The sequence below is a fragment of the Aptenodytes forsteri genome, unplaced genomic scaffold (assembly GCF_000699145.1).
Source record: "Aptenodytes forsteri isolate BGI_AS27 unplaced genomic scaffold, ASM69914v1 Scaffold191, whole genome shotgun sequence".
Taxonomy (NCBI): domain Eukaryota; kingdom Metazoa; phylum Chordata; class Aves; order Sphenisciformes; family Spheniscidae; genus Aptenodytes; species Aptenodytes forsteri.
The window spans coordinates 677,910-705,366 of NW_008794630.1; the positions used below are offsets into that span (position 1 = coordinate 677,910).

General features: G+C 44.5%; 2 protein-coding genes across 2 annotated transcripts in view; one reads left to right on the top strand and one right to left on the bottom strand.

Annotated features, from left to right (window-relative positions):
* Positions 1-15,732: 15,732 nt before the first annotated feature.
* Positions 15,733-26,135, bottom strand: NSDHL (NAD(P) dependent steroid dehydrogenase-like). The gene is made up of 7 exons (XM_009273410.2): positions 26,083-26,135; positions 23,560-23,721; positions 22,471-22,617; positions 20,939-21,067; positions 18,789-18,931; positions 17,172-17,274; positions 15,733-16,449 (listed from the first exon to the last, which is right to left on the bottom strand). The coding sequence occupies exons 1-7, from the start codon at positions 26,101-26,103 to the stop codon at positions 16,114-16,116; spliced, it is 1,041 nt and encodes a 346-aa protein (XP_009271685.1). The 5' UTR covers positions 26,104-26,135; the 3' UTR covers positions 15,733-16,113.
* Positions 26,136-26,269: 134 nt separating this feature from the next.
* LOC109279301 (centrin-2-like) overlaps positions 26,270-27,457 on the top strand; it is a 4,052-nt gene continuing 2,864 nt past the window's right edge. The window contains exon 1 of the mRNA XM_019470514.1: positions 26,270-26,278. Within this exon, the coding sequence (XP_019326059.1) occupies positions 26,270-26,278 (9 nt within the window). The remainder of the gene's footprint in view (positions 26,279-27,457) is intronic.

Below are 27,457 nucleotides of genomic sequence, written 5' to 3' on the forward strand. Positions count from 1 at the left end.
TGCTGCAGTGGTCCCTGCCCTGCCTCGGGTATTTCAATGAGCTTTCAGTTTCTAAAGCAGCTTCAAGGTATGCCACTGCTGCTAATGGGATAGAGAGTCTCTGTCTCTCAGCAGCACTTCAGAGAGCAGCTCCTGGTGAAAACCCTCACCCTGCCAGGCGAGCAGGCGGCTGTGCTACGTGAAACAAGCTGAAGAGCTCAGTTTGGCTGCCCGGGGCAGCCGATAGACACACAGGACCACAACAGTGGGCACCGTCATCAGTGGTACCAGCAGAGGAGCCGAGAGATGGCTCAGGCACCACAAACTCCTCTGTTACCCTTAGCAGGGAGTGATCCCTATGGATTACAGCCCGTGGGCTGAACAAGGGAGTAACTACAGCTGTGCTCTTGTCTGTCCCCATGGCCACCGCTCTCCCCAAGGCCACGGAGGCCGCAGCTGGTGGGGGGAGAGGGTGATATATCCTTGCCCACTCATGCAGTCCTCTACGAAGGAGCTGATGTACAGCCAGACCAGCACTCTTTGCTAATAAATTCTCCAAGTGCCTGAAATCAGCAGCCCATCACTTAATTGTGAATGATTCTGCTTTCCATGTAAGCCACTTAAAAAGATGTAATTATATCCCAGGAGATGAAACACTTAGTATTCTTTAAAAGCTGACTGCAGCTCCTATTACCCACGAACGCACAGAAGAAAAACCTGCCAGCCATCCTCCTTTTTGATGGCTCAACTGCAACTTTAAAATGTTAATAACAATTTTTTAGCCTGCTGTTGTCAGGAGTATGTAGGGCACTTGCGGTAATAGCCCCTTTGTGCCTAATAGCCACCTTGCCCTCCGTTCATCCTGGTGATGAGCTGGATCCGATGTTGGATCTAGTTCTGAGGACTAAATGAATGTCCTGGGAAAGGAAGCAGAGCTGCTTTGATCCTGTAAAGACAGCTTTCCTGGGGAGTGCCACAGGGTGCCTTTAGATTCCTGAACTGTCCGCACAGCCCAGGCCAGCCACCGAGTTCATGTTACAGCGCTCTTGTTCCCAGTGCCTCACTCCCCGCTCTCAAGACGGGATCTCCCTTTGATGTCCGGGGCACCAGGCTCACTTTACTGTGCTGGTCCCGGCGAGAGCTGCACGGTGAGACGCTCTGCGCCAGGAAATGCTGCATCAGTCAGACCCTTTCTGGACAGGTACCCCACAGCTGACCCATGCACTGCTGCCTTCCCTAGTCCACGCAACAGGGAGTTAAACTCTTGGTGCCTCAACAGAAAGGTCATTAATAGATGACAAACTGTGTCCTAAGCCAGTGTTACTTTCCTTCAGCCCAAAGCCCACGTGGCATCACTTACGTGACCAACTGCAAAGCAATCCTGTCCCGCCTACAGTGATCCAGGACCTACAGCCAGCAGCTCTGGGCTCTGCTGCCTACTAGCAGAGACCACCCGTGCTGTCACGCTGCTTTCCAAGGAGCTCTCACATGCTCCTCCTGCTCCTGGGTAGAAGCATAAAACTCATTTCACCAGCTAGAAACTTGCATACTAATGGAGGACTTGGCCAGCGACCTGAATGCTGGCCCTCAGCCGCAAACAGGACTGAGGTCAGTCACGAGGAAGAATATCCTGGTTTAATGATAATTGATGTCTATTCTGACCTTCACAGTCCTCAAATTAAAATGTATTTAAAGCTTGCAAAAGGTTTGAACCTTCTTCATTTGAACCTCCTAAACTCTGCTGCGAATTTTGTCATCTAGACCTAAATCATAGTCCAAGTCCCTGCTCTCCAGCCCATATGGTGAGAGGTGGGACCCTGGTTTAACACTCCGCAGATCAAGCCTGACTTTTACAAACCCACAGGAAGGAAAGCCAGGGAGAGAAAGCTTCTCCATGTAGGTTACATACAGCCACGAGACAGCCTGCCCCGGGAAGGCAGTATTCAGGTTGCAGGATTGCTAATCTAAATCTGTGCACTGCCAGACTGCCCTCCAGTGATCTGGATTAGGCGTGGGCACATACTTGCATTTCTCTTGCATTAGCCAGAGCACACAATGCAAACTTTGTGCCAGTGCTATGCTTTTATGTCAGCTGTTACCTGAACTGCTGTGAAGTGAGAGCAGTGTGGACGGACTGTACCTGATCTAGCATAAACCCTGCCAGGACAAAGTTAACCCTTTAAATTCATTTCAGCAAGTTTGAACTGGTAAAGGAAGTTTATGCTGGATTAGCACTTTGTGCCCAGTGCCTGCGACATTTTTGAGCCAGCATTCTTAAAACTTATTTCACCTTTGAACTCTGACTTGAATGACATCCCGTGCCTGGGAAGGATGGGCACTTCCGTCCCACTGTCTGCACTTGGGGAAATGAGTGGCAACAGGAATTACACTTCAGGCTTCACACTGCGAACGCACAACCTGCAATTTAGGATCTCATTCAGCCACCTGCGTGCATGAGGTAGGATGTGTTTGAAGTGGGACGTTGTCAGTCAGTCACTGAAAGCCCAGACCCACAGCCCGAGGCATCCTCCAGGACTTGGACTGAGCCTCAGTGGCAAATAACGCGAAGTGCCCCGATATTGGATATTGGCTCAGTATTAGGAGCAACTGGATGGCTGTGGGCTTTCAAATGGAGATAAACCGATGCATAACCGCCTCTGAACAGTAGAAAGGTTTATTATGCTAAACCCCAGCTGAATGGTCATCCATACAGGCAGGGTGATGAGTCCTCACATTTTAGACAATGCTTAGCTTCTCTGAAGGACCAGCTTTTTACTCTTGCCTTCCCCCTTTTCCATACAGAGACTATTTAACACTGATACTGTTACATACACACTTGGCGGTATTTAAGAAGCACCAGGAGATTTCTAAAGTCAAGCTTGCGAACGATGAGGAATGCCATAGTTGAAGCAGTCCAGGCAAACTTAAATCAACCCTTCTAGGCTTGTGCAATACAATAGCTCATCGCTACCTTGTTCAGCGCATGCAGAGATGCTCTAAGGAGAAGCCAGGCTACAAGAGGAAGCTCTTTTCCCCAGGAACCACTGCTAGAGGTGTTTGAGGAGTGAGGTGACAGCTAGAGAAGATGGATTGTTACTCCGCTGCAGGTGACATTTTATGCCTCTGCCACAGTTCTTCCATGATGCTAGTCAAATAATTTAAACTGCATCACGGTCATCAAACTGTGCGCCCACCTTTTTCAGGGTGGCCAACACGACCCTGAATATGAACCACAGAAGCATCAAGCACTTGCAGCTGCAGCAGAGCCTGGCTGGCTGTGCAGGATCTCTGTGAAGAGCCTCAGCCCAGCACCACGGTTCCTCAGGATCTTGGTCACCGCTACCTGGGGACAGCGAACGCCTCTTCTTCCCCGAGCATGGGGAAAAGAGAAATGAAAACCTGCAATTGTCTGCACAGAAGTCATTAACACAAGCAACGCAGACACGTTTCAGCCATGTCTGAGACAACGGCTGTAAAGCTACAAACACAATTATAGTTTCTTTTAATTCACTTGCAACCACATACCCCACAAAAAAAAAAAATTCAGTCCAACCAGAAGAAGTTGGCAAAGACGTGAGCTATTGAAGTCAGGAAAGTGTGGCACAGACTTAATTAGAGCAGCACGCAAACCTGCCTATCCCAAGAAATCATCTTGAGGCCCTGTTGTGCTAGGAGCTGTACAAACCTACACAGCATGACCACCCCCAAACACAAAAACTCACTGCTGTTACTGCCAAAAATTACTAGATCATTTTTCACTATACTGGGTATACAGTTTCATTACTCTAATTACAAGGCATTAATTCCTAATTGCTCAACTAATTTCTGTATTTGAAAAGGAAGAAGGATGTAAAGGATGTTTACCACACCCACATGCCATTGACCTTAAGCCTTGATGTCTAAAGATGAAAGCAAGAAGGAAGGAAAAGTTTTGCTTTCAAAGGCAGAGCTCTGCATTTGTACCACAGACCCACAGAGCAGGACAGAAAATCTCACTGAAGCTTCATGACATCGCAGAGACGGTACAAAGTTTTGCCAAGAAAAAAACAACATTTTTGTAAAAGAAAACTAAAATCTGTCATTTGTGGAAATTGGGACTTCCAATTAAAACATGATAAATTTTTGGGAACAAATTTAATGCTTTTTCTTTGGCTGGATGAATAAAATAAACTAGCCTAAGTACAACGTCCTGATCAAACTGATGAGGGAGGACATCTCTGCTCCCCAGCTTGCGGTGGAGCAACCTGTCCAGCTGAATCCAGCTCATCCTCCTGTTAGGAGTTTGTCCTGGAGCAGCCAAGGGCTGAGCAGAGGGGTGGGGACGGGGAAGTGGAGAAGACATTCACCAAGCCTGGAGGTAGGATGAAGCAAGAACTGGGGGAGGTGCCCGTCTCCTCTGTACCAGCTTTACCACTCCCATCCCTTCCTTTCCAGGGTGCTGATTTCATACTAATTCAGAGAGAAACAAAACAAGGCAGAGCAGGAGAGGGAGAAAAATCTCTATCTGCACCCCTGTCCGTCCCCCTCCTCCTGGGGAGGTGGGGCTGGAGAGGCAGAAAGTGGTGCAGCTTACCCCAAGCCTCTCAAGAGGTTGTCAAGGGTCACAGGCTCAAATTTTACCCATGTTGTCCAGACTCTGCTCACTCCTGCCCACACACAGACTTTTCCCCAGCTAGCTCACTGCTATGCCCCCCGCTCTACCTAGTAAATTAAGAGGGGGACAGATTTTAGAAAGATGTGGGGCCATGGGCAGGGAGGGAACTCAGTGATCAGACAGGGGCAAGCAACAAAGACCCATACCCAAACCTCCCCTCTTCTGCCTCATTTGTGTACTTGTACTAACACCATCCCTGTAGTACTCAAGGACCATTTTAGATCCACACTTTGGTCCAACACACTACAGAAGAGAGCTTCATTTCCCCATGCAGGAGGAGGATTTAAGGTATTGGTTCAAGTCTTCCTCATCCCTGCCAGATCCCTGCATCAGCAAGTTAGGAAAGGACAGCCCTCCTCTTCCTCCTCCTCCCCAGGCAGAGAGAGCAGGTGAAGCACGGAGAGAAGCAGCACCCCAGCTGCCCTCTGCAAGGCTAGAGGACCAGCCTCCCTGCCCAGCCCTACCTGCGGAGGCTCCTCAGCTGTGCCTTCCCCCGAAAAGACCGATGCGGAGCAGTCTGCAACCAGTCTCCCGGCCCTTGCCCCCCAAGGGCTCGCGGCAGGTATCTCCGATCCTCCCTGGCAGCAAAAGCAGCTGTGGGCGAAGCTGAGCGCTTACCTGCCGAGCTGACCGAGAGGGCTGGCTCCTAGAAGCCAAGCCTTGTTTTGAGGAGGAGACTTGGGTGTGTTTTGCCCTTCAGGGGAACCAAACAGGTTTCTCCATTCAGACGGCATGGTCTCCCCTCCCTGTAAGCTCTCCTCTACATTCTTCGCATTCTCCAGCGAATGCCATGTTCCCCAGCCCTGTGCTTGCAATGGGACAGCAGAGAGCAGCCCCCCAGCTCTCACCCCACTGAATTTCTTCTCAGGCCAAGCATTGCCAGACAGGCTTGCCCTGCAGGAATGGGGAGCAGGCACGCCACTGCTACTCAGGTACTGGCAAGCCCTTGAGTCTCAGAGACACTTACAGTGGTGGTACCCAGGTAGCATCAGGGACTGGCACTGTAATTAGCACTCAACAGTGATTGTCTAGTTCTAACTAATTAAATGAGGTACGCAGGTGTGATTATCGCTATTCACTGCAGAGGAAATTGCCAGGTATTCTGCTCTTCCTCAGTTTAGTTCTCTTTCTAACTGCTGTGGTCACCGCAAGATCCCCAAGGCCCAGCTTTGGTGAGTCTCTGAATGGACACAGCAAGACCCTTGGATACACTTTTTGCCAATTCCTAAAGACCGGTGGTTGGGGACATGAGTTTAGAGCACTTCTGAGAAGTCAGGGCTTCAGCCTGGGACTGCCACAGGTTGGTAAGAAGAAGGTGATGGAGCCCCAACCAAGCACCTGTCAGCACCTCTCCCCACCTCTGTACCCACCAGCACACACTTTCCCTGCCCCTGTGAACTGATCAGAAGTAACGCCGAGTCTGTAGTAGATGAGCTGCTGGAGAGAAGCGTTCCTACGCTCTCCTCGCAGCTCTGCAACGGATCTGCTGTAGGATGGTGGGCAATCCACCAGCGGGATGGGCTGGGATGTGCTGTAACAGGGCTAATAACCCATTCCTGGCTCCCAGCAGCACAACGAAGATAACGTCTGAAAAGCCCTGATGTCAACGTTGTTACTCCAGTCCCAGATCTTTCTCTCTGATCTACTCACGCTGCAACACCAGCAGCAGCACAGGCTCAGCTGAGCTTTCCTCCCCAGAGGCTGCCGGTGATCCCAGCTGAGATAAGCACAGGAGAGAAGACGTAATATTCACAAAGCTGCACCCTGAGCTCAGAGTGGGCACAGAGGGGTGTCCAACTCAGGAAAATTTAAAATTATTCAAGTGGGCTGTTTAAAATGCAGCCCAGACCCCACCTCAGTAAAGCATCCTCTGCTTCAGGGCTCCAGCTGACAGTGCAGCTTTATTTTCGGTAACCCCTGAGTCATCCTATCGTTTGCTGAAGGTTCGTTCAGGTTCTTTCCTGAAATAATAGTGACTAATAGCCTGGCCCGCCTTTCGGGTACAATAGGTCCTCTGCCAAGCAAGCAGAAGGGACACCCCAGGGTCTAAGGACTATGCTTTTTTTCCAGTGTGAACACACTGTTCCACAATGAATGTTCAAAAAATAAAAAGCACCTATTACAAGCACCTTAATATTAAACACCAAAAGAAATGGATAAGGAGATCCTAAAACAATACACACAGAAGCTGAGTGTTGTTTTACTAGATGCAGACAACTATTTTGTTGAACTGGCACATAGGCAGGCTAAAACATTAGTTGTCTCTCAGTGTTGCTCTCTTCCTCAGAAGAAAGGAACAAGAAACACAGCAAAGAATTGCTTTTCTAATTAACTAAGAGGAGATAGGTGCAGTATTAAGTAACATTTTGTTATTAGCTTGAAAATACAGGTCCAAGCACATGTACAAAACTTCCAAAGACAGGTCTTAAAGTCAGGGGTGTGGTGGCAAGGTAGAACAGCAGAGAATGTATTTCCAAGCTGGCAGCTCCATCACAACAACTTGGGTGCACAAGTTGTTAGTGAAAGACACGCTGCACAGCACGTAGCCTAGTGAGATACAGAGAAATGCCACGCAAGGCACTTCTCCTCCACAACATGAACTACCATTCAAGCCCTGTCAAACTCGACTCTCTGAAGTCTCCTCAATCTTCAGCCTCCATGTTCAACCTCCTGATGCCACCCAAAGCCCCACTGATTCAGCACTGACCTTACACAGCCTTCCTCCATTTCAGGAGTCAGCTCCCTTGCTACTCCAGTCTGAAATCTGTATCAGTCCCACACAGGGTTCTCCATGCTGTGCTAATCCTGTGGCAATGCTCCTGAGAGAGGGAACAAAAGGAGACACTATTTCACTTAATTTAGCCATGGTTTTCTGGTGCAAACACTACCTACATAATTTCAGCTGCTGGCTAACACAGTTGTGAGATGTAAGGCTGTTGCACAGCAGCACTTGTTGAGTGGAGAGCATTTGCCTACTCACTGCTGTACATCACACTGGCCACATGCAGCTTCTTGGGAGTAAAGAGGAGACTTAAGGCTTGTCTGGGAAAGCTAAGGGAGAACTATGATACTGCTACAACTGCCACACATGGACAGCCTACATTGCAATAAGAGAGACTTTATTCTGCTATATCTACTCCCCCTTTCAGCTAATTTCCCATTTAAAAAGGGTACAGTTTCATTTTATTTAAGAAGCCATGATTCACTTGCGAACTGCAGTCCTAGGGAAGAGCAGCAACACACAGCATCTCCTTCCCCTTATGTCCATGGTCCCTCCAGTGCTGAGGCACCCATGTCTCCTGCAAGTGCATTGCTCCACTGTGGCAACGCCTACGCTTCAGCTGGTACCTTGTACGAAAGGTACCAGCTTATCACTGCGATTAAACCTGAGACCTATCCAGCAGCTCCAGCTGTCTCTCTCCCATCTGTTTTGAAGCAGTGTAGCCCTTCAGGGGAGTTGCTTTCATTTGCAGTAATGTAATTGCAAGGACAATCAAGCTCATGCATTTCAGAGTCTCAAGGTCTGCACAGGAGGATCACCAAGGGCAACATCATGTCCCTAAAACACTGCACCCTCGTCACCATTTAGCACATGGCTGCCAAACACCACTTTCTGTGGAAAGAGTAAAGCAGGGAAACTCTTCTAGCCATGGCTGTTGCTAAAGAGGAGCAGAGAAGTGGATGCTCCAAGGACAGCACGAACGTCACAGGCCTCTCAGGGAGTGGGTTTCCCAATCAACAGCAAGAGAGAGAACAAAAAGTCTGGAAAGAAGGAAGTCTCAAGAACAGTTGTCTTCCAGGACTGGCAGAACATGGAAAGGGATGTTCTTTCTCACATGGACTAGGACAACACCAGAGGGTCAGAGACATTAGATACCACAGGAAATACAGTATATATGTATATACACGTTAGTATACAAGTATGCTAATGTAAACCACAGCTTTGTCTTTTATTTCCCACTAAGGAGAGTAGGATAGGAACACACTTCCCCCCCCCCCCCCAAACAATTCTCTATTTAAAAGGCTTTTCATATTCTTTGCTCAGTTGAAAATAACCATGGCCAACCATGCAGGCAGCTTATCTTGAACTGGAGATTTCCAGGGCTCTCGTGTCACCACAGTTCACAGTACTCCCATACTGCAAACAAAGCTCAGGAAACACATCTATGGTGCTCAGCAGCTTGAACAGTTAGGGACAATCAGTCCCAAATAAGTCTTTGTGGTTTTTTCATATTCTTTGCTCAGTTGAAAATAACCATGGCCAACCATGCAGGCAGCTTATCTTGAACTGGAGATTTCCAGGGCTCTCGTGTCACCACAGTTCACAGTACTCCCATACTGCAAACAAAGCTCAGGAAACACATCTATGGTGCTCAGCAGCTTGAACAGTTAGGGACAATCAGTCCCAAATAAGTCTTTGTGGTTTTATCCCAATTAAGCCCTTAGATAAACCACTCTTTCCAAAGTATAGCTGGATGTCACTCACACCAGCAGGCACAGAAACCCTGATGGGTGTTTTTTTTCCTCATAATTACAGGAGCATATTCAGTTTTTAATGACGTGGCATTTCAAAGTCACAGCAGCGGCCTTAGGCAGAAGTTTTTTTGCCAGCAAGTGGCAGGCCTGTGTGACATCCAGAAGAGCACCATGCCACAGGGCCGCGGAAACGCAGCACCACCAAGTCGCTCCAGACCAGAGGCTTAAAAGACCGTCCAGTAAGTCTGTAGGGAAAGTCAATTTACTTCACTTTAGGCACTTAACTGAGACAATCGGATCAGGAGCATCATCTCTCTAACTTCTAGAAGAGGCTTAAGGATAAAGATTCCAGATTTATGTTAGGAATCCATTCAATATGCAGTGTATGTGTATGTGCGTGCGCACATGTGTGTGCAGGGGGAGTGAAACTGGGTCTTTTTGCTAATATATATAGCAACAACTACAGTCCAATACTACTTTGAAGCTAGCAAAACTATAAATCTTACCACTGCAAGAAGCAACAGCTTTTCCAAGCTAGCAGCTACAGGTTAAATACTGACAAGTTCATGATGCTTCAGGAGAAAGCCACCAAACTCAGTCTCACCAAACCAGCCTCATCTGGAAACAGCACAGTTAACCTGCATACCTCTGGAGCAAAGCCTGCGTGTACTGAAGTCAACAACAAAAAGTCCCTTATCTTCATCAGTCCAGGAGCAGAATCCAAGAGGGGCATTTTTTCCTCTGTACCAGGCTAAAACCAAGAGGGTCTGGCTTGAAATGCACCCCCACCCTGCTGCGGATCTGGACTCCCTCCTCGGGCCACGAGCCAAAGGTGCAGTTGAGGCTGCCATCCAGGTGTGCCGGAGAAGCCAGCCCAGCCCAAAGCAGGAGGAACGTCCCATCGCTCTGTTTCAACAACACAGCCTTCTCCAGGGACACACACACGCTCCTGCAGCAGGGGAGGAGGGAGGAGCAGGTCTGAAGAGCCTTGTTTCCCCATCTCCAGTTAGGAAATGTTATTTTTCTGTAAAAGCTGTAGGTAAATTTTAGCCTGGAGTGTCTGACTTTACAAGGAAATGGATTCTCCCTGAATCTCCTTTACAAGAAAAGCACAAGCACCTCTCATAAAGATGTTTCACAGTTAGCACTGGTCGATGCTTGTTTCACTGCTGTTTATATTCTTAGTGCACTGCAAAGCAGATAATTTGGGATCAGCGAGACATGAGAATTACATCACATAAAGAAGCTGCAGCCACAGAAACCACTCGCAGGCTGGAGAGAATGCCTAACAGCAAAAGATTTAAAGGACTCAGACCATTTAGGTAAAAAAAAAAAAAAAAAAAAAAAAATAAAAAAAAAAAAAAAAAAAGGGAATATATTCTTAGTGCACTGCAAAGCAGATAATTTGGGATCAGCGAGACATGAGAATTACATCACATAAAGAAGCTGCAGCCACAGAAACCACTCGCAGGCTGGAGAGAATGCCTAACAGCAAAAGATTTAAAGGACTCAGACCATTTAGGTAAAAAAAAAAAAAATTATTAAAAAAAAAGAAACAGAAGGGACTTGACCATATGGTAAGAGAACTACCCAGGAGAGAACATGGCAAGTACAAAGGGCACTTGCATCCAAGAAATAAAAACAGAAAAATTGAGGACCTAGCTGCAAACTAGACACTTTCCAGTGAAAGGTTTTTTGTTTGGGGGTGGGCTGGTTTTGGGTTTTTTTTGGAAGAGCAATGGGGATTAAACACTGCCAGTGCTCTGAAACATCAACAGATGAGCTCTCCATTTGCTGAAGTCCAGAAGCTGTCCCAGAGGGGATCCCTTTGCCAAACCGCAGTAGGTGAACCATGCAGAGGTAAGCGCAGGAAAGCTCACAGCTAGCAACGTAGAAGGTCAGCCTAGCAGGTTTGGCTGGCTGTGAACTGCAGTTATGCCTATACTGCAGCCTCTTCTTGCTAGGGTAAATCAGCCTGCTCTAAGCTCTCTTCCGCTCTGGGCACGCTGCTACCACTTCCAAAACCAGCCAGTGTAAAAGCAGTTTGCATAACTCTGCAGTATGTTCCTTTCCAGAGGTGCAGTACACATACCTTTAGAAACAGTGATGTCTACGAGGTAGAAACCTGCTCAACTCTCGAAATCCAGGCAGCCAATTTTATAGGAAGGTGGTTGCACCGAATAGCATAGCAATTCTTGTCGTTCCTATGACACCAATGGACTTCTGCCCAGAGGCATGCAGCCTCCCTGACCAGTCCAGCTTGTATTTGAACAGTTAGTACGATATATCCTTAAGAATTTTTGAGTATTTTCTAGTCATGAAAAATTAGTCAACACCACTCCAGAGCACTGAACTCCACTGGAACATTTGCTGTTTTTTCGACAACACTTTCTCCTGTGTAACTATCTGGCCCCCATCCTCGCACTGAAGGTGGGAGGAAGGCGACTACCCCATCAATCCTTTGGGTCTTTGCCATGGTGACAGAAAACCAAAGCCTCAGTAGAAACTGAGCAGAGCTGTGATGAGTAGAAGGGTGTAAAACCACTACACCCATTTGTTACAAGGGAATCAAACTGGTTTTTCATGAGGTGTCATTACAAAGCACTGCCAAAATGCCAGACCTCACCTTCCTAATAGCAGGTAGCAGAACAGAATCGTATATCCTTGACTACTTAGTGCTAGAATACAATAATCTCACCCATGGTCATGAAGACACACCTGCACAGGAGGTCAGGAGCTCTCAGCGCTGAGACAAAATGATCTTGTCAGCAAACGCAGGGCAAAAGTGAGGCTGTGGCTAGGTGCCAGCCTGATGGCATTGCTAAGACAGTAAAACAACATGTGCAATCTGGTAACAGAAACACCTCAGACATGCTCTGTTGCAAGTAGGGAGATGCCTATTTATTTCTCATCACCAGCTCAGCAAGCTTCCTCTGGGCTCTGAGGCAAACAAGTTGCTTTCCTTCGCCCATAATAAGAACCAAGTTGCACCATCACTTACATCTGTGGACCTGGCACTTTCCAAAGGCTTGCACAAGCATTAGCGAAACTTGGTAAACAATTCTCTCAAGGAGCAGAGTTCAGCCCACTCATGCCATGTTTGGCTCTGCAGCACTAAAAGGTGTGGGCACTCATACTAGTGCTTGGTGATCACTAGCATCAGCAGACTTGAATAACATATGCAAGGACCTACTGAGTCAAAAGGTACACAGTTTCACAAAAGGCTGCATTTGAGCACTGTAACGCATCGTAGGTCCCTGTATTTGTAAGTCACTGAAGGTACGGAGCTTCCACAGTGGTAACCACATGCTTGCGTGATGCAAACGTTATCCTCCACCTGAAACCTCCTACACATCCACCACAGGCTTGACTTAAGTTTGCCTCCATGCCTTTTTGCTCACTGGACATGCAAGATAATTTCTGACCTGCTTTTTCATCAGTCGCTCCTCTTACCTGTTTCAAGTAATTACAACCAAGCCACCCTTTTTCCTTTTTGGCACTGAGGTGTGTCTGGACAAGAGCTTCCTACAGGCAAGACTGAAAGGTATTTCTTAGACTGTAACACTCCTCCTGTGCATATGTCCCCTTTGCAATCTCTCTGTAAGAGGGGAAACGGGGTTCTTGGTTACCTTAACTAACTCCACCTAGAAAAGCACTTTTATTCCTCTCTCTCTTTCCCTCCCTCTCCTTTCTCTAGGGTAAGCAACAGAAGATATCTCCTTTATCTCTCCCACTGCTTGTCAAACCAAAAACAGTCTCAGGTCAGCAAAATTAGGAGCTGCAGCAAGAAAAAGCCAGGAAAGCAAAGTGAGAGAGATAAGAAGTTTGATGAGTGCCACAGGAAAGTCTTTAGCAGCTCCTGTTGAGCATTACTAATAACAACAGCTTGCAACTGCATTTGACCCTAGATATTTGGAAGGAAATTTTGATAATGGCAATTTTGCTCTGTAGCCTCCTGCTTGCTTGCTGACACACACACACACACACACACACACACACAAGATACAGGTTGCAAAGAGGTATACAGGTTGCAAAGAGGTGGCATGACAAACAAATCACAGGCAGGAAAGTACAGAAGGATCTTATTGGCTTGCCCAGAAAACACAAGATGGGACTTACGCAGGTGCTTATCAGGATGAGAAAATGAGTTGAGAGGAGGAGGCTTGATCAGGGATAGAAGAGGCTATGGATAAAGCAAGGTTCCTCCTCTGTTGTGGCCAGGGGTATAGGCACAGCAATGTCAGGCTCCACCACAGCAACAATGCCTGTTTACTTCTGTTTTGGAAAACAGAAGCTAGTCAGCCTGCCAGAAGAAATGCTGGGAACTGACCTAATTATATAGGGAGTACCAAGTCAAACCAACTTCAGCATAATGCAATGCTTCTTTCCGTGCCCAGCTGTGGGAAACTACTCGCCCCCATACAAGCAAACCTCTGGTTTACCCTTCTTGTATTAACCATACATGAGGGAACCCATACTGCCTACTGCTTTTTATCCAGCAGACTTGAACTTCCAGCGCTTCTTGTTTCTGTAGCACCTTCTGGTTGTCACCTTCACCTCTTACCTTGACAGTCCTCCAAAGACATGGGGAGATGAGTAACCCTCCACTGGAACTGTGTCCAAGGACTGAGAGACAGCATTTTTGGGACTGATTGAAGCTGCAAGGCAGATCTAGCTGGGAAATGCCATCTAGAGGCCAAAATGTGCTTTTACCTATTCTTTATGTTTGACTTCAAGCACTCGTAGTGCTTGCTCCTTTTGCTTTGGTACAATCCCATTCTCTCACCACCTCTCTGTGCAAGGGCAGCGTTATCCCTACTTTGCAGATGAGGAGCTGAAGTTCTCTGCTGTGCTGCACCACGAGTCCCAAAAGCAGTACCATCTTTTCTGTGCAGCACTGCATCTGAACTAGAACACGCTGTCCCTCAGGGCTTTCTGTACTTACCAGCTTGGGTTTAGCAGCTACCTCTATCGCACATAGCAGAGGTGCGTCTGAATTGTCCATTTTCACAAAAGGCCATTCTTCTAGTGACGAGCTACGAGTTTAGTGTCCGTCGACTACATCACAAAAACTAGAAGTGGGCCCAGCTTTACCAAAACGAGCAAGGAACAAACATACTCCAGTCCTTCCTCACCCCTTAAAGCAGGCAAGATGCCTGGCCTCTTACAAAACCTTGGGAATAAAGCCATGTCTCTCAGCCAGGCGTGGTTTCACCATGAGTGGTTTTTTTATATGTAAATTTTTTTTTTTTTTTTTAATATAGATGGGGCACTGGTACATGCTTACAGAAACAGTGAGGGAAGAAAGGGTCTTTCCATTAACACTGAATTTGTGCCGGCACGCTGATGCATCACATTGAGGCTAACACAGCTTAGGTCTTTGAAAGCAGCATCTGTCTCCCACTGAAATGGGATGTGGGATGACACAAGCAGATTCCAGAAAACCTAGGAACCACAGGGCTTTTTTTTTTTTTTTTTTTTAAAAACAACACACCGCTGAAGAATGGCACTCTAGAATTCAAGCTTTAAATATATAACCCTGCAGGCTGGGAAAAACAACAACAACAAAAAAAAGGCAAAAAAAAAAAGCCCAAGGTGGCTGACAGGTACAAACCAGAACTGTGTGAACTGGCCCAAGCAACTGGCTAGTATTTACTTCAAGATCAAGCAAGGCAAAGGTTGGTAAAACTAGCTAGCTGTTAAAGCAGCAAACAAAAATTTCCAGAAAAAAGCGCCCAACATAAAACTCTTCTCCAGAAAATAACCAGAATTTAAAATATAACTGACTTCTAAGCAGCATATCGAGCTCCCAGATGAGGTTAAGGCTGATTGAGTGAGGCACTTCCCATACTTCTGAAATTTGAAACACCAAAACTCCTGGGGAGCCAGGAACTGGCACAGAGGGAAGTTCCAACTCTAACCTAAACTCTTCATTTAAAACCAAAACAGAACTGAAGCACTTAGAAAGATTATAGGATAAAGTACACTTAATATAAATGTCAAACTAAACAGCTTGGTGAACACAGTATTAAGACAACGATTTTCTTGTGGAAAAGAGTTTTTTTCATGTACTAAGTGGTCAAAGCAACAAAAATCACCATTACCAGCAATAACATGTCAGACAAGACGAGAGCTTTGTGCAGCAGGATCTTCCAACCAACATAGTTCTTACGGGAAGCGAGCAAGCTATGGTAAAATAGTATGTGCTGACTGGCAACAGCCACAGCAAAGATTTCTTCCCCCACAAAGGGAATGATTAAAATCCTGTTTATGCTGAGATGTTCAGAATGGGATCTGCCCTTTCAAAGATGGAACACAAAATTAGGAAGTCATCTCTTCTTGATTTATTTGGGTAATTTTTGGATAGAAATAGGCTCCTGCAGAAACAAAGGCACATGCTTCCTTACAAAGAGAGGCCTAGCATGCCTTTTCTCAGGTTTCCTTCTGATGCCTCAGTAAGAAGCCAAATCACTCACCAGTCATGGAGGGAATAACAAAATCAGCTTCAATGACTTAAGAGATGGTGGCAGAACTCCTTTTTGGCATGAGCCTCTCTTTCATGGCTCTTGTATAGAAAAAAGCCAAACCTCAGAGAGGAACCAGTCGTGAGAAGTATTTCATTAACCAGCCTGCAGCTATGAGAAGAGGCGGCCGTTATCACCAGAGCAACAAAACAGAGGACAAGGGTGGAGAGGGAAGACGAAGGAATGCTGATGTGCTGGGCTGGGATTGAAGAGGGCACAGCAGGGTGTTTATTCATAGTCCATAGGGTTCAGCAGCTGCTTCAAAACAAGAAGTCACATCAAAGAAAAGAACTGTTAGCACAGCTCCTACACGAGTTTTTTCTTCAATCCAGATAAAGCAGTCTCCATAATGGTGAGGAGGAGGGGGGACTTTGGGAAAACTCCCTGTTCCAGAGAATTAGTGAAATTTGCTTCAGTGTTCATGTTAAGATGTCAAAGCAATTACAAAAATCAAGTAGAAAAAAATCCATCCAGGACTTCTCAGGCCTTAGCCTGGCGCAGGTGTGGGTAGCTCTGCAGAGTCCTGTCTATTGCTTCATCCAAGCTCACCACTGGTTTGTAGCCCATGTCTCTCTTGGCCCGTTCACAGCTATAGTAGTGAAACGTTCCAGCTAATGCTACCCGCATAGGGGTAAAAGTGGGCTTGATGGTGACCAGTGGACTTAGCAGCCACAGCACCAGAGACAGGAACAGGGCCAGGTAATATGCCAGCCAATAGGGAATATGGTACTTGGGAGGATCGTAGTTCAAGCCAGTCAAGATACGGGACATGAAAGCCCAGAAAGGAACTGGTTCATCATTTGTGATATGAAATGCCTGAAAGAGAGGAAGACAAAAAGCCAGATGATAAAATCATTACGGTTTTCACAAATTTGTCTCTGTGATGGCCCATCTCATGTTCACGCTGAGGAGACTGACATCCTTGACTTGACTGAGAACACATTTTCATGAGAAACTGCTTTGCACTAACCAGCTCTGTCTGAAAAGTGATGAACCCCTTCTTTGCTAAGAAAGCGAGCTACTTCTGACACTCCAGAGGTTAAGATTACTCATAAATGGTCAAACAAACTGAATGACACAACAGAACGCAAACACATTAAAGCATCCGAGCCGTATGCATGGCGCATGCCCAGAGCATGGGGGTGCCATGAAAATCTGTAAAAGTTTCTCCTGTTCTGAACTCTGTCGTAAAAGCTAAATAACTATGTTTCTTACGTACGCATCTCGGCTGCCCACAATTCTGCCTAGATTACCTTTCACAAGGGGTTTTATAACATGAAGTTAAAGTATACTGATACACCTTAGCCCATGTGGTTGCACACAATGGTCACCAGATGGGCAACCATTCGTTATACCCACAGACAGAAAAAAAATGACCCATTTGTGTGTGCTAGTTCCACTCACCTCCAAGATAGATGTTCAGTACAGACAAAAATCAGCAAGAACTACAGAGCAGACACATGAAGCCAAGCGAGGCTTGCAGGTGAAGTTTGGCTAGGGGACACGCACTCCCCTCCCCTCGCTAGGTCCTTCCTTACCTTCCCACACAGGGGAGAGTCTTTCTGAAGATTTTCTGCAGCTAGGATGTGTCCATGGACCACGTTTTCCACATAGGTGAAATCTACCAAGTTCTTTCCATCCCTGCACAGACAAAAGGAAGAAGTTTAGCCCTAAGGCAAGTTAGGCTGAAAATCTGCTTGTGGCAAAAGGCAGGACTTTCACACAAGGTATATTTATTCCAAGTTTCCTCTTCTCCCGCTCTCTTGTGCTGCAACTTCAGGCTATACCCTGTCAGAGAGATTAAATCACTTCTGGAGACAGAGGAAAGGCTGTTATTGTCTCAGCTCTTGTCAAGGCCCTCAAAGTTTACATTCTTTTAACAGTACCATTTTTAAACCTCGCAAGTTACCAAGTTTCTAGGTGTGGCAGATCCTACAGGTCTCAGAATCAGCAGAGTGATCCACAGAAGCAGAACAAATAGAAACAGAGTGGTAACTAGCACAAAGGAAGTCACTTAAGGACAAGCTTTCAATTATGAATTTCTTGGCTCATGAAATTCTAACTTACTCCCTCATTAAGCCAACTTCAGCCCTAGCTGAAACAGATTTAACCCACTGTGTTAAATTTCTACACAGGTACAGAAAATGAAAATGAATCTGCGTATCGCTTGCAAGAATCCAGCTAAATCAAACAAATGGTTTGTTACAAAACCATTATCACACTCATTTGGCCATAGAAACAATATTGCTGCAATCCAACATTCTGAGAAAGAATCATTTTCTTTTCCTACGTTCATGGATGAATGGCTATTTTATTTGCTTTCTTTGAAGGGATATACAGGTCTGCATAGCAGTAGGAAAACTCAAATGAGGAATGCATGTTTGAGCTGGAAGAGAATGCAGACTTGCACGAAGTGGAAACCTTGAGTTTGTGTAGGTTTGCTGCTCACAGATCAGTTTGAGAGATCAATTCAGAAGTGAACTGTAAGGAAGAATGACACCAAAAAAACCCACAACCCTATTCCCTTTCTTCCTTCTATCCCAAGCACATATTCACATGTGCACACATACACACAAACCAGCTCCTTGCATGTAATAAAAATCTATTATAAATTAAAGGGCACATTTCTTTTCAAGACCATAATTCAATAGGTAAAAATATCCTTAGTAGTAGCTTGAACTTTTTCTTGCTCTAAAATTTCAGTGGTCCACTAGAAGCTCTGCAAGGCTCAATAACAAGGCAAATATCTTTGATCTTATAATCAGAAATATTAAAACACTGTCATATGGGCTTTTTAATTGCAAGAACCTCAAATACCAGAAGTGTATATTAATTAAATTAACAGCAAGTAATCTGAGCTCTCTCATATTTAAAAGGACAGCTCTTCAGACAATGCAAATACAGCTCAAGCTATGTCAGCTTTCCCCACTGATACTCTTCTTGCATTATGAACACTTACCATCTGAGTGCATGAGTCCCTAACATAGAAGGATTTTTAAAAAAAGAATCCCGGATCACAAGTGAAAAACTGAAGAAATGTACTTTTTTGCATGCCACAACAACACTACTGATTTAATATTATTCCCTTCCAAAAGGGCTTTGTAGGTTCAGCATCGATTTTAACAAAAGCTATAAAATGACCGAGCCTTGCTCACCCAATTATGAACTTCATTTTGCCACTCTTAGCTGCTTGGATGAGGACGGGAACGAGCTGAGGGTCTCTAGGACCAAATATTCCATGGGGACGAATAGCAGTAGTGAAGAAATTGCTGCCTGGGTCATTCGCACTGAGCACTTCCTGTACAGAAAAACGGTAACTGAATCAGGAGAGAAAGGCTGGGAAGAGAAATATGGCTTAGTAATTTATTCCAAGATCATCACTAAAGGGGGTGGGCGTTCCCCCATCTCCTTGGGAAGACATCAGTGGAAGAATCACGGTCCACCCATATCTTTACAAATGATCCTTCCTTTGTTCCCATCTCTTCTCCCACTTCTCTTTAATGAGAAAAACAGACAAAAATCTGTTTTCGTTATTGAACACTTAATGAATTGATAGGCAAAGGAAAGGAACTCTTCGCCTCTCTCATTTAACACCATAGAAACCAGAGGAGCTTTGAACGTTCCTTCACTCCATGAATTCTTTATGGACATGTTGGAGAAGAGAACGATGCTAAGCAATTCAGTCTCTGTCTCTCTCATGAATCAATGGAAGATTTCCATCATGGGCCCTCTCGATTGCATTCAGAAGGGGTGTGATCCCATTTTCCCAGCAGCACCAAGTGCTAAGCAGATTTAGCAAGGCATCTTTGAAGAAGATTTAATTCTGTTGGGAGTTTCCAAACAGCGTGTTCTACTAATTTTTAACAGCTGCTGGATTTTCTATTAAAAATCTAAGAACAACGCATACACATAAACACTGAATACTTTCACTGTTTCACCCAAAACAAAGACATAGTTACCAGCATATTGGGCTAGGCTTGATCACTACTCAGAAGCTTCCACTTTATCAGACCACTTTACTGCAAAGTGGTTATGCTTGCAAATGAACAGATGTTTTTATGCTGCGTTTTCAATTAAGCTCTTTTCAAGGAACATAAGAAAAATTCTTAAAGGCTAATACTCGACTTTAGAGGATACACTGTCAGCTTCAGTATGGAAGCAAGTCTAAATTCTTCTTGCACAAAAAGCGTAGATTCTTTCCACGACTGAAATGCAAGCCACTGAAAAAATTCTGAAAAAAATGTTTGTTCACTTTGATTTAAAACATTGTCATACCATATTTAAACCACAAATACTGCAGCTTTAAGAACCTGAAATAGAACAGATACTGGTGATCTGCAAATGTCCAAAGTAGTGGACATTCAGATGTAGGGGAAATTTTTACATCTTTTTTAACAAGAATATTTTCTGTATATGGCCAATAGCATTAGCTTACAACATGTTATTAGGCTTGCGTGCTCCTTAACTCAGTCCACACCTCCATCTCATCTTCTCCTTCCCCAGTGACTTGTTCACAATCCCAACTGTAACTTCAGGCTGCAAATCAGGTAAATGTGGTTCTGAAACAGCCTTCCCGGAGGAGCAAAGAAGGCAAAAGACTCCCCTCAGCTGCTCTGAAAACAAAGCTGGATCAGTTAAGAAACGGGATTATCACATGGCTCTTGCAACGAAAGCGACATCTCTGCCAGTTCTTTTATTCTTTCTCTAGAAACAACCTCTGTAGCGTAACACACTATTTCATTCAACTTCCCTGGTAATTTATGTCACAGCTTTGTTTTATTCTCTTTTTATTAAGTGAATACACTCCTTGGGAGTTTCACCAGCCAAGGAAGACATAACTGACTACTTATGTATTTGGACTGCTAGACAGCTGCTCGGAAAGCACCCCCTGGACCAAGCCATCAGCACGCCTAGGGAAAAGGATGTGGGTCACCTGTGAAAGACGCCAGCGGCAACCACCTGCCATACTTCTCTGTAACAGAACAAATGGATCCACAGCCCACTAGCCTCCGCGCTGAGAATAAGAGGGCTAAAATCTGACAGATTTGTCTAAAAGAAGGGAATTTTCTATTTCAGTTATACTGACAACTCTGGCAGGCATGGCTACACATGCATGATTCTGCGCAGATTTTCTTCGCGACTGTAAGAACGAGATAGTTCTTTTTAATGAAAGAGAGATTCTTGAGAACAACAGAGATCTGTTCAGTCTTGAAGAGTCTGTTGTGTCCCCCAGGGCATGCCCTACTTTTAGAAGGGCAGTTTTAAGCATCGAAAATAACAATATGAACCATATGATGACAAATACCTTCTCCTGTAGGATCTTCGTCTCTGTGTAATAGTCGATGGGATTTTTTGCATAAGGGAGGTCTTCTGATCCATTTTTTATGTCTGTGCCCTCAAAAACTACACTGGCACTGCTAGTTAACACCAGTTTCTGCAATAGATGTGAAAGAAAACAGTTGTTTAAAGCCTAAGACAAAAGGGTCATTATTTACGAGGGCCGAGTAAAGACAGTAATAATGTTTAATCAACTGATTCTACAGATAATAAACTAAGTCTAGAAGAACGTGGGCTAACAGAAGATGATCTGAAGCTGCAGGTTGGAAAACTCCCACCCTTTTAACAGACTCTGTCACTCTAAAAGAGATTAAAACATTTCAACAAACTTCCAAGGCAGCCAGTCAAGGGGAAAAGATCTCTAGGAAAATCAGAGTGCCCACTTGGCTTGGTAGCACTTAACACACAATGAGTGTTTTTAAGATACATTTGCTTATCTTGATTATAACAGTACCACGGTAGATTAAACCAAAAAAGAATTCTTATCTTGGGATATTTTTGTTGGATAAAAACATACCCTAGTGGATTCAAAACAGGAAGTCAGTTATGTATTTGAGTAATCAGAAACACGGGGTTTTAAAGATCTACATTGTAATATAAAGATGACTAGATCCAACAAGTTCCAACAAGACTTAACCCCTTGCTCTGACAAAATCCAGACTAAGGCTGAAGGTAAACACTGCGTGGCCCATCTCCTACAACAGCTTATTACATGAGGGGGAGGGAAAAAAACACCAACAAACAACAAACTGTGGGGCTGGGAGTCCTATGTAATACACATCACTTAATTCTGAACATTATCACTTCCATATTTGTACGTGGACACTGCGCAAAATGCATACTTCGGAGGCAACATCTCTGCCCAAAATAAGTAAGGAATCTTCACGTGCCTTGCGCTTGAAAATTAGCTAAGAATTTAAATGAAAACTCATGTGATACCAAAATAACATAAGGAAAAAAAAAAAGCCCCAAACAAAAAACTTGCCTGAACAGCAGCCTGGTTTCCTCTGGCTCTTTCTTTTGTGGGCAAATGACTTTCTAAAGCAAATTATACTGAGATTATGACACAAGTGTGTTCCTTCTCATTATACGTCAAGAATTCACATAGGTAATAGATGCCATGAATACTTCCACTGCTGGAAAAGCTATCTTTACAGCTCTCCCCTCATTAAAGCATGAAAGAATCCACTTGTCAGTTGTGGTTCTCCCGTGGGTGATTCCCAGGCGTCTAGTAGGACAAATTTTAATGGATGCTTTTCCTGCAGTCAGGAAGATTGCAATGTGTAGGTTTTCTGTGGCAAACCTGGACTGAGCTTACACCAGACACTAAGTGGGAGACCAACAGTCTCTCTCTTCTACTAATTTTCACAGAACAAGTAGGAATTCAGTATCTCAGATACCTCTGCCCCTCTGTCAAACTAGATTGAAATTGGTCCATGCTGCAATTGTTATAAAGTCACGTCAGTGTCTTATAGTCTCCAGGTGCTTTTCTACCCTTACCTGCACTCCAGCTTCTTTGCAGGCTTCAATGACTGCTTTGGTTCCCATAAAATTCACCTTATAAAACAGTTCCCTGTTGTCACTTGAAGGTGCTGGGGATGCACAATGAAACGCCACTGACACACCTTGTAAAGCTGGGAGCAAAGCCTAGAAGATACATGGCATGAGACAGTAATGAAGCAACAGTAATAGTGCCTACTCAGGAAAAAAAAAAAAAGGAAGGAAATAAAACACAGTTCTTTTTCTCATGGAAACAAAAATGCTAAATTTCAAGTCACGTTCCTTCCATAAAGGTGAGCAGCTGGAATAGGATTACTGTCCAGGATCTTCACAATGTCCTCTCCTTCTTGCTAGGCAAAAAAGCACTATATATTGTTTTTTCTTTCCAGAGAAGAACCTGGGAACTTTCTGAGACCTGGAGGCTATCTAGACTTAACTACTTGCAATAGTCTCAAGTGCAGGTAGGAGACTCAAAATTACCTGGAGACAGGAGTTAGAAAACTCAGCCAGCAGCAGGTTTAACAGCCAGCAGTACCCCATGGCACTGTCAGCGTTTGAGATGACTGCCACAAAGCTCTGAGACATGATACTTTACACTGGTGGGGAGACATCTCTTCACATTGCATACAAATGTTTTTGCCAAGGCTCACACACATGACTGAGTTAAGGAAGAGGCCTTAGCGTGCCTTAACTGTTAGGAATGATGCATTCTGCCATTCTCATGCAGCTGAGGTCAGCTAGGAGAGCACCCACGTGCAATTACCAACAGTGACTGTAAATTAGACTCTATACCTAAGCTAACAGTAATGCAAATCATAATACAGAAACAAGTTCTGTTCTTTTCAGCTTCAAGCAGACGTCAAGTATATTTCTTTAAATGTTCTAGATGAGGGTTCCACAGAAAACTGCTTAGGCTACTGACTTCCCAGGGAAAGGCTGGGGGACATATCTACATACCCTTTTACAACCTGTGCAATGCCTTCAGGTCTTAGTGCTTCAGGCAAGGCTCGGTAAGCTGTTTGAACAAACATTTATTTAAACAGACATCCTTTCCATCTACCCATGTCATGTACTGTTGTTAGTCTGTACCTCCTTGTCGCAAAGGTCTCCCAGGAAGAACTGCACTCTGTCATTGTCAAATGTCTTCTGAATATCAAACACATTGACCGCGTAACCCTTCTCCAGGAGCTGCTCTACCATGTGCTGGCCTAAGAATCCTGACCCACCGATCACTGTACATTTCTTACCAGCCTGCAGAGACAGGGAGAAAAGCACTTTAGCAAGCAGACATACACCAACAAGCTGCGCAAGTAAACCAATCTGAACTTCCTGAGATCTTAACATGCTGGAATTTTGCACAACTAGTCAGTAGCTAGTTTAATTGGAGGAGTCTAAATTCAGATATCAAAACACTCTTCAATATGTCTGTACTATCACAGTATCTTAAAAGTTCAGATGTGCTAATGGTCCACACGGCCCACGTGCTGGTTTGTATTTGGCAGGACTCTGCCTCATAACCAAACAGCTCACGTAGTAGGGAAGAAAAAGAGGACTGGCTCTGACAAGCTCTGCCCTGATGGTAAAGCAAATAGAATCTGCTTCAGCCACATGGCACAGATAATTCAGAATACTAAAACTGTCACCGTTAGCAAGGACAAAACCATTTGCAGAGCGTGTGAAACTTAGGCTTCTCCAAGCCAAGAAAGCAATCGGGTAAAGGCAAGGCTTATCCTTTTTAGTTAGTCATTAGTTCTTCCTTTCTTCTTTTAAGCTTTTAAAAAATCAATGGCTAGAGTCACTAGCTAACAGATTCTGGTCTGGTCACTCGTCTAACTGGACTGAGACTGAAGACCTTACCGCCAACAGAGAACATACAAGCAATGAGTCTGAGGAAGCTTTTGTACAAAGAATGCTCTGTCCTGGTTGGAAATAGATTTCCTCCTTGTTGTTGCTACGCAAAAAACCACCTCTGCAGTTGTACTATCGAGCTGAAGGGAATTTAACCCAGTGAAACCACACAAAGACAACAATTGTTCAGAAGTTTCTAAGCGCTACATCCTTAAACAAAGGTTTGACTGCAAAGCATCAATTATCCACAACAGAAATTAGAAGAGTTCACTGCAGTTGCTCAGTTACATTAAAGCACAACCAATTCTTTAGAATGGTGCATGCAAAGTACAGTCTGATTAAAATAATTAAAAAAAAGTTCTAATGGGTTGGCCCAGTGGTCTATTTGGTTTTGATAGTTGCAAGAGAACAGACGATATAGAAAGAACGTGAGTCTAAGGACTCTGCAGTTCGCTCTGCTTGTACTCCCCCACTATAACAGCTTTGCATTTGCTTTATTTGTCAGCTTCCTGATTCTCTAAACTCGGTCACATCTGACTAAGTCACATTCTCTAAACTCAGACACCTCTGCGGTGTCCTCTCCCAGGTGAGGGGTCTAGCCTTTTCACCTTCTCCTCAAAAGGCAGTCGCTCTGTTCCATCAATATTTTTACTCGTCTTCCCCTGCACCCTTTCTCATTGCAGTGTGTGCTCTCATTTTACGGAGAACCTGAACTGCACACTGCCCTTAGATGTGCTGAACCAAAGTTTTACAGCGGCAGAATGACGCCCTCTGTCTGGCTTTAAATATCAGAATCATTTTCTACCAGTACAGATGAGATAGTCCAGGTTTTGCTGTATGATAGTTTTCCACTCGCCCAAGTAAAGGACAGTATTCTAACTGGTGATGAGAAGCAGGCTATTTAAATAATCTTTAGTGCACATTTATAATATGCAATACAATTTAGTATACACACCTCTTGGGAAAGTACTAAATGAACCGACTCAATGACTAGAATCAGCATAACTGCAGCTAACAGTGCTACACCTGGATTAATCAGCTGTTTTACAAAATGCAGGTAGAAAGCCAGGCTACGCATGATTATATTGATTTTAGGATATGAATTACTACCTATCTAGTGTTGTGCTGTGAAGATACAACAGCTTGTTCATGCTCTCTAACATGATGCTAAACTGGTTTTGGGTTTTTTTTGGATTCTTTGTTTCCTAAATACCTGAGATTTGCTGGCCTTCCATCAGCTTCATATGAATTAATGAGAAAATAGTTCAGAAAGTAGAAATTTCTCCATAAACAAGAACCACAGGTAATGCAACAGAACAGCTTAATAAATTGTACTCCTAAGAGTAATGTCCAAACATCTCTCTGAGCTAAGCAAAATGTTACTCTTTCCATATTCTAACCTCCTGTATTCAATGCAGTAATCATAGAAAAAGGTTACAATGGTCTAGTAGACCTCAGGGACCTCAACTGGGCCTTTATCTGCATTACAACATGGAATAATGTTATAAGGCACGTAGAAATGGTCCTGGAGTAATTAAATCTCCAGACCAATTGATCTGGCAGCACTGACAAAGCCACTGGTGTTCTTGGGGGGGGTGCAGCATCCCTGGATCTCTTTGGAACTAACGGCAGCAAATGATTCCTTGAAAAAGCACTGCAGGAACAGTCTCATGTCTTCCCTAGAAATGTTCAGAAGAAATGTCTATGAAAATATGTTTCTGCAAGACAAATCTCCATAAAGCATCGTTTAAGTCCTCAACTTACGGATCTGAGGCGTGTGGCCATTTCTCAGATGATTCACTATCAACCTGATTCCTTTAAAAAAGAAGAATATTATTTTATTCACAATACGTTACTTAAGCATGCCATTAACACAAACCAAACTTTTTTTTTTAAACACATTTCTAGTTACAGAAATCAAGGTTTGAAGACATTATGCTAAAGCAGAAGCATGAAAAGAGTGAGCTAATTCTCTCTGCCCTGCTGAACAAAATAAGCAGTACGAGAGTAACAGTGACATCAAATAGCTTTCTCAAAGGCATAATTTTAATATAATAAGATACCCTTGATAACAAAGGCACCATCTTATTTTAGCTAGTATTAGCTTAATGCACTTCCTTTAAGTCTGAATATTTATTCTCCAAATAACAGGAACACAATTGCAGGTTTTGGCAATGTCCTCTTCAAAAATAAAGTCGCCCAAGGGTGTTAGAACAACAAGATGCAACTGAAGTTCAAGCATTTCAGCAGCACCATGCCCGCCTGTTCCACAGCAGCACGGAAGAAACGCTGGCACCCACTGGTGCCCATCAGCGAAGAGAGGGGAGCCCGTGGTGAGATTTTCCAAGTTTTCACATCACAGGCTGTTGATGCCACCAGTTTCATTAAAATACGCTCTTCCTCCCAGCAATAGCAAACAAAATTCCCAACTCAGCTGGGATCCTACTATGTGGGGTATAATTGAAAGACAGAAAAAGACAACATGCCTATTTACATCTGTTTCCAACATAAAGACAAGCTGCATACAAAGACTTCTGATGGCTTTATGGTCGCTTTAAACCATCACTATGATAAACTACTGCTTTAGAGGCTGATTTGATTCTCCTTATTCCTAGTCAGTGCTTCCTACTACCTCCTCCTATTCATGCACTGAGATGGATCAAGGCTACACCTAGCTGAAAATCATTTTCTGCCTGGGTTGGTTTTCAGCCAGAGCAGCTCTCTGACCCATCTCACTTCACGAACACTAGTGCCAACACAACTGGATGAGATCCAGGAACAGCTACACCAACGTTGCTATAAAATTATCACAGTACCATGCCTCACACAAGCAAATACATCTGTTGGACTGGCTCACTCTGCAAGCTGTACAGTTTAGCACTCTTCGGTTTTTATTTTTCTGACAAGCCCTTTGAAACATCAAGGAAAAAGCCAAAAAAAAGGCAGGATTAGTGCCTGTCCAGCCAGGAACACCAAGCTGGTTTGAAAGTATGGGCACAGGGTGATCCACCCTCCACTTGCCCTCTCTTCTACCCCCACGTCTCCCTTAACACAGGCCTTACCCCTCTCCAAAATGCAATTCATGAACAGCTCCGTCTCCAGCTTCCCTCCAGCTCTTTCAGCCCCCCCATCCCAGAGC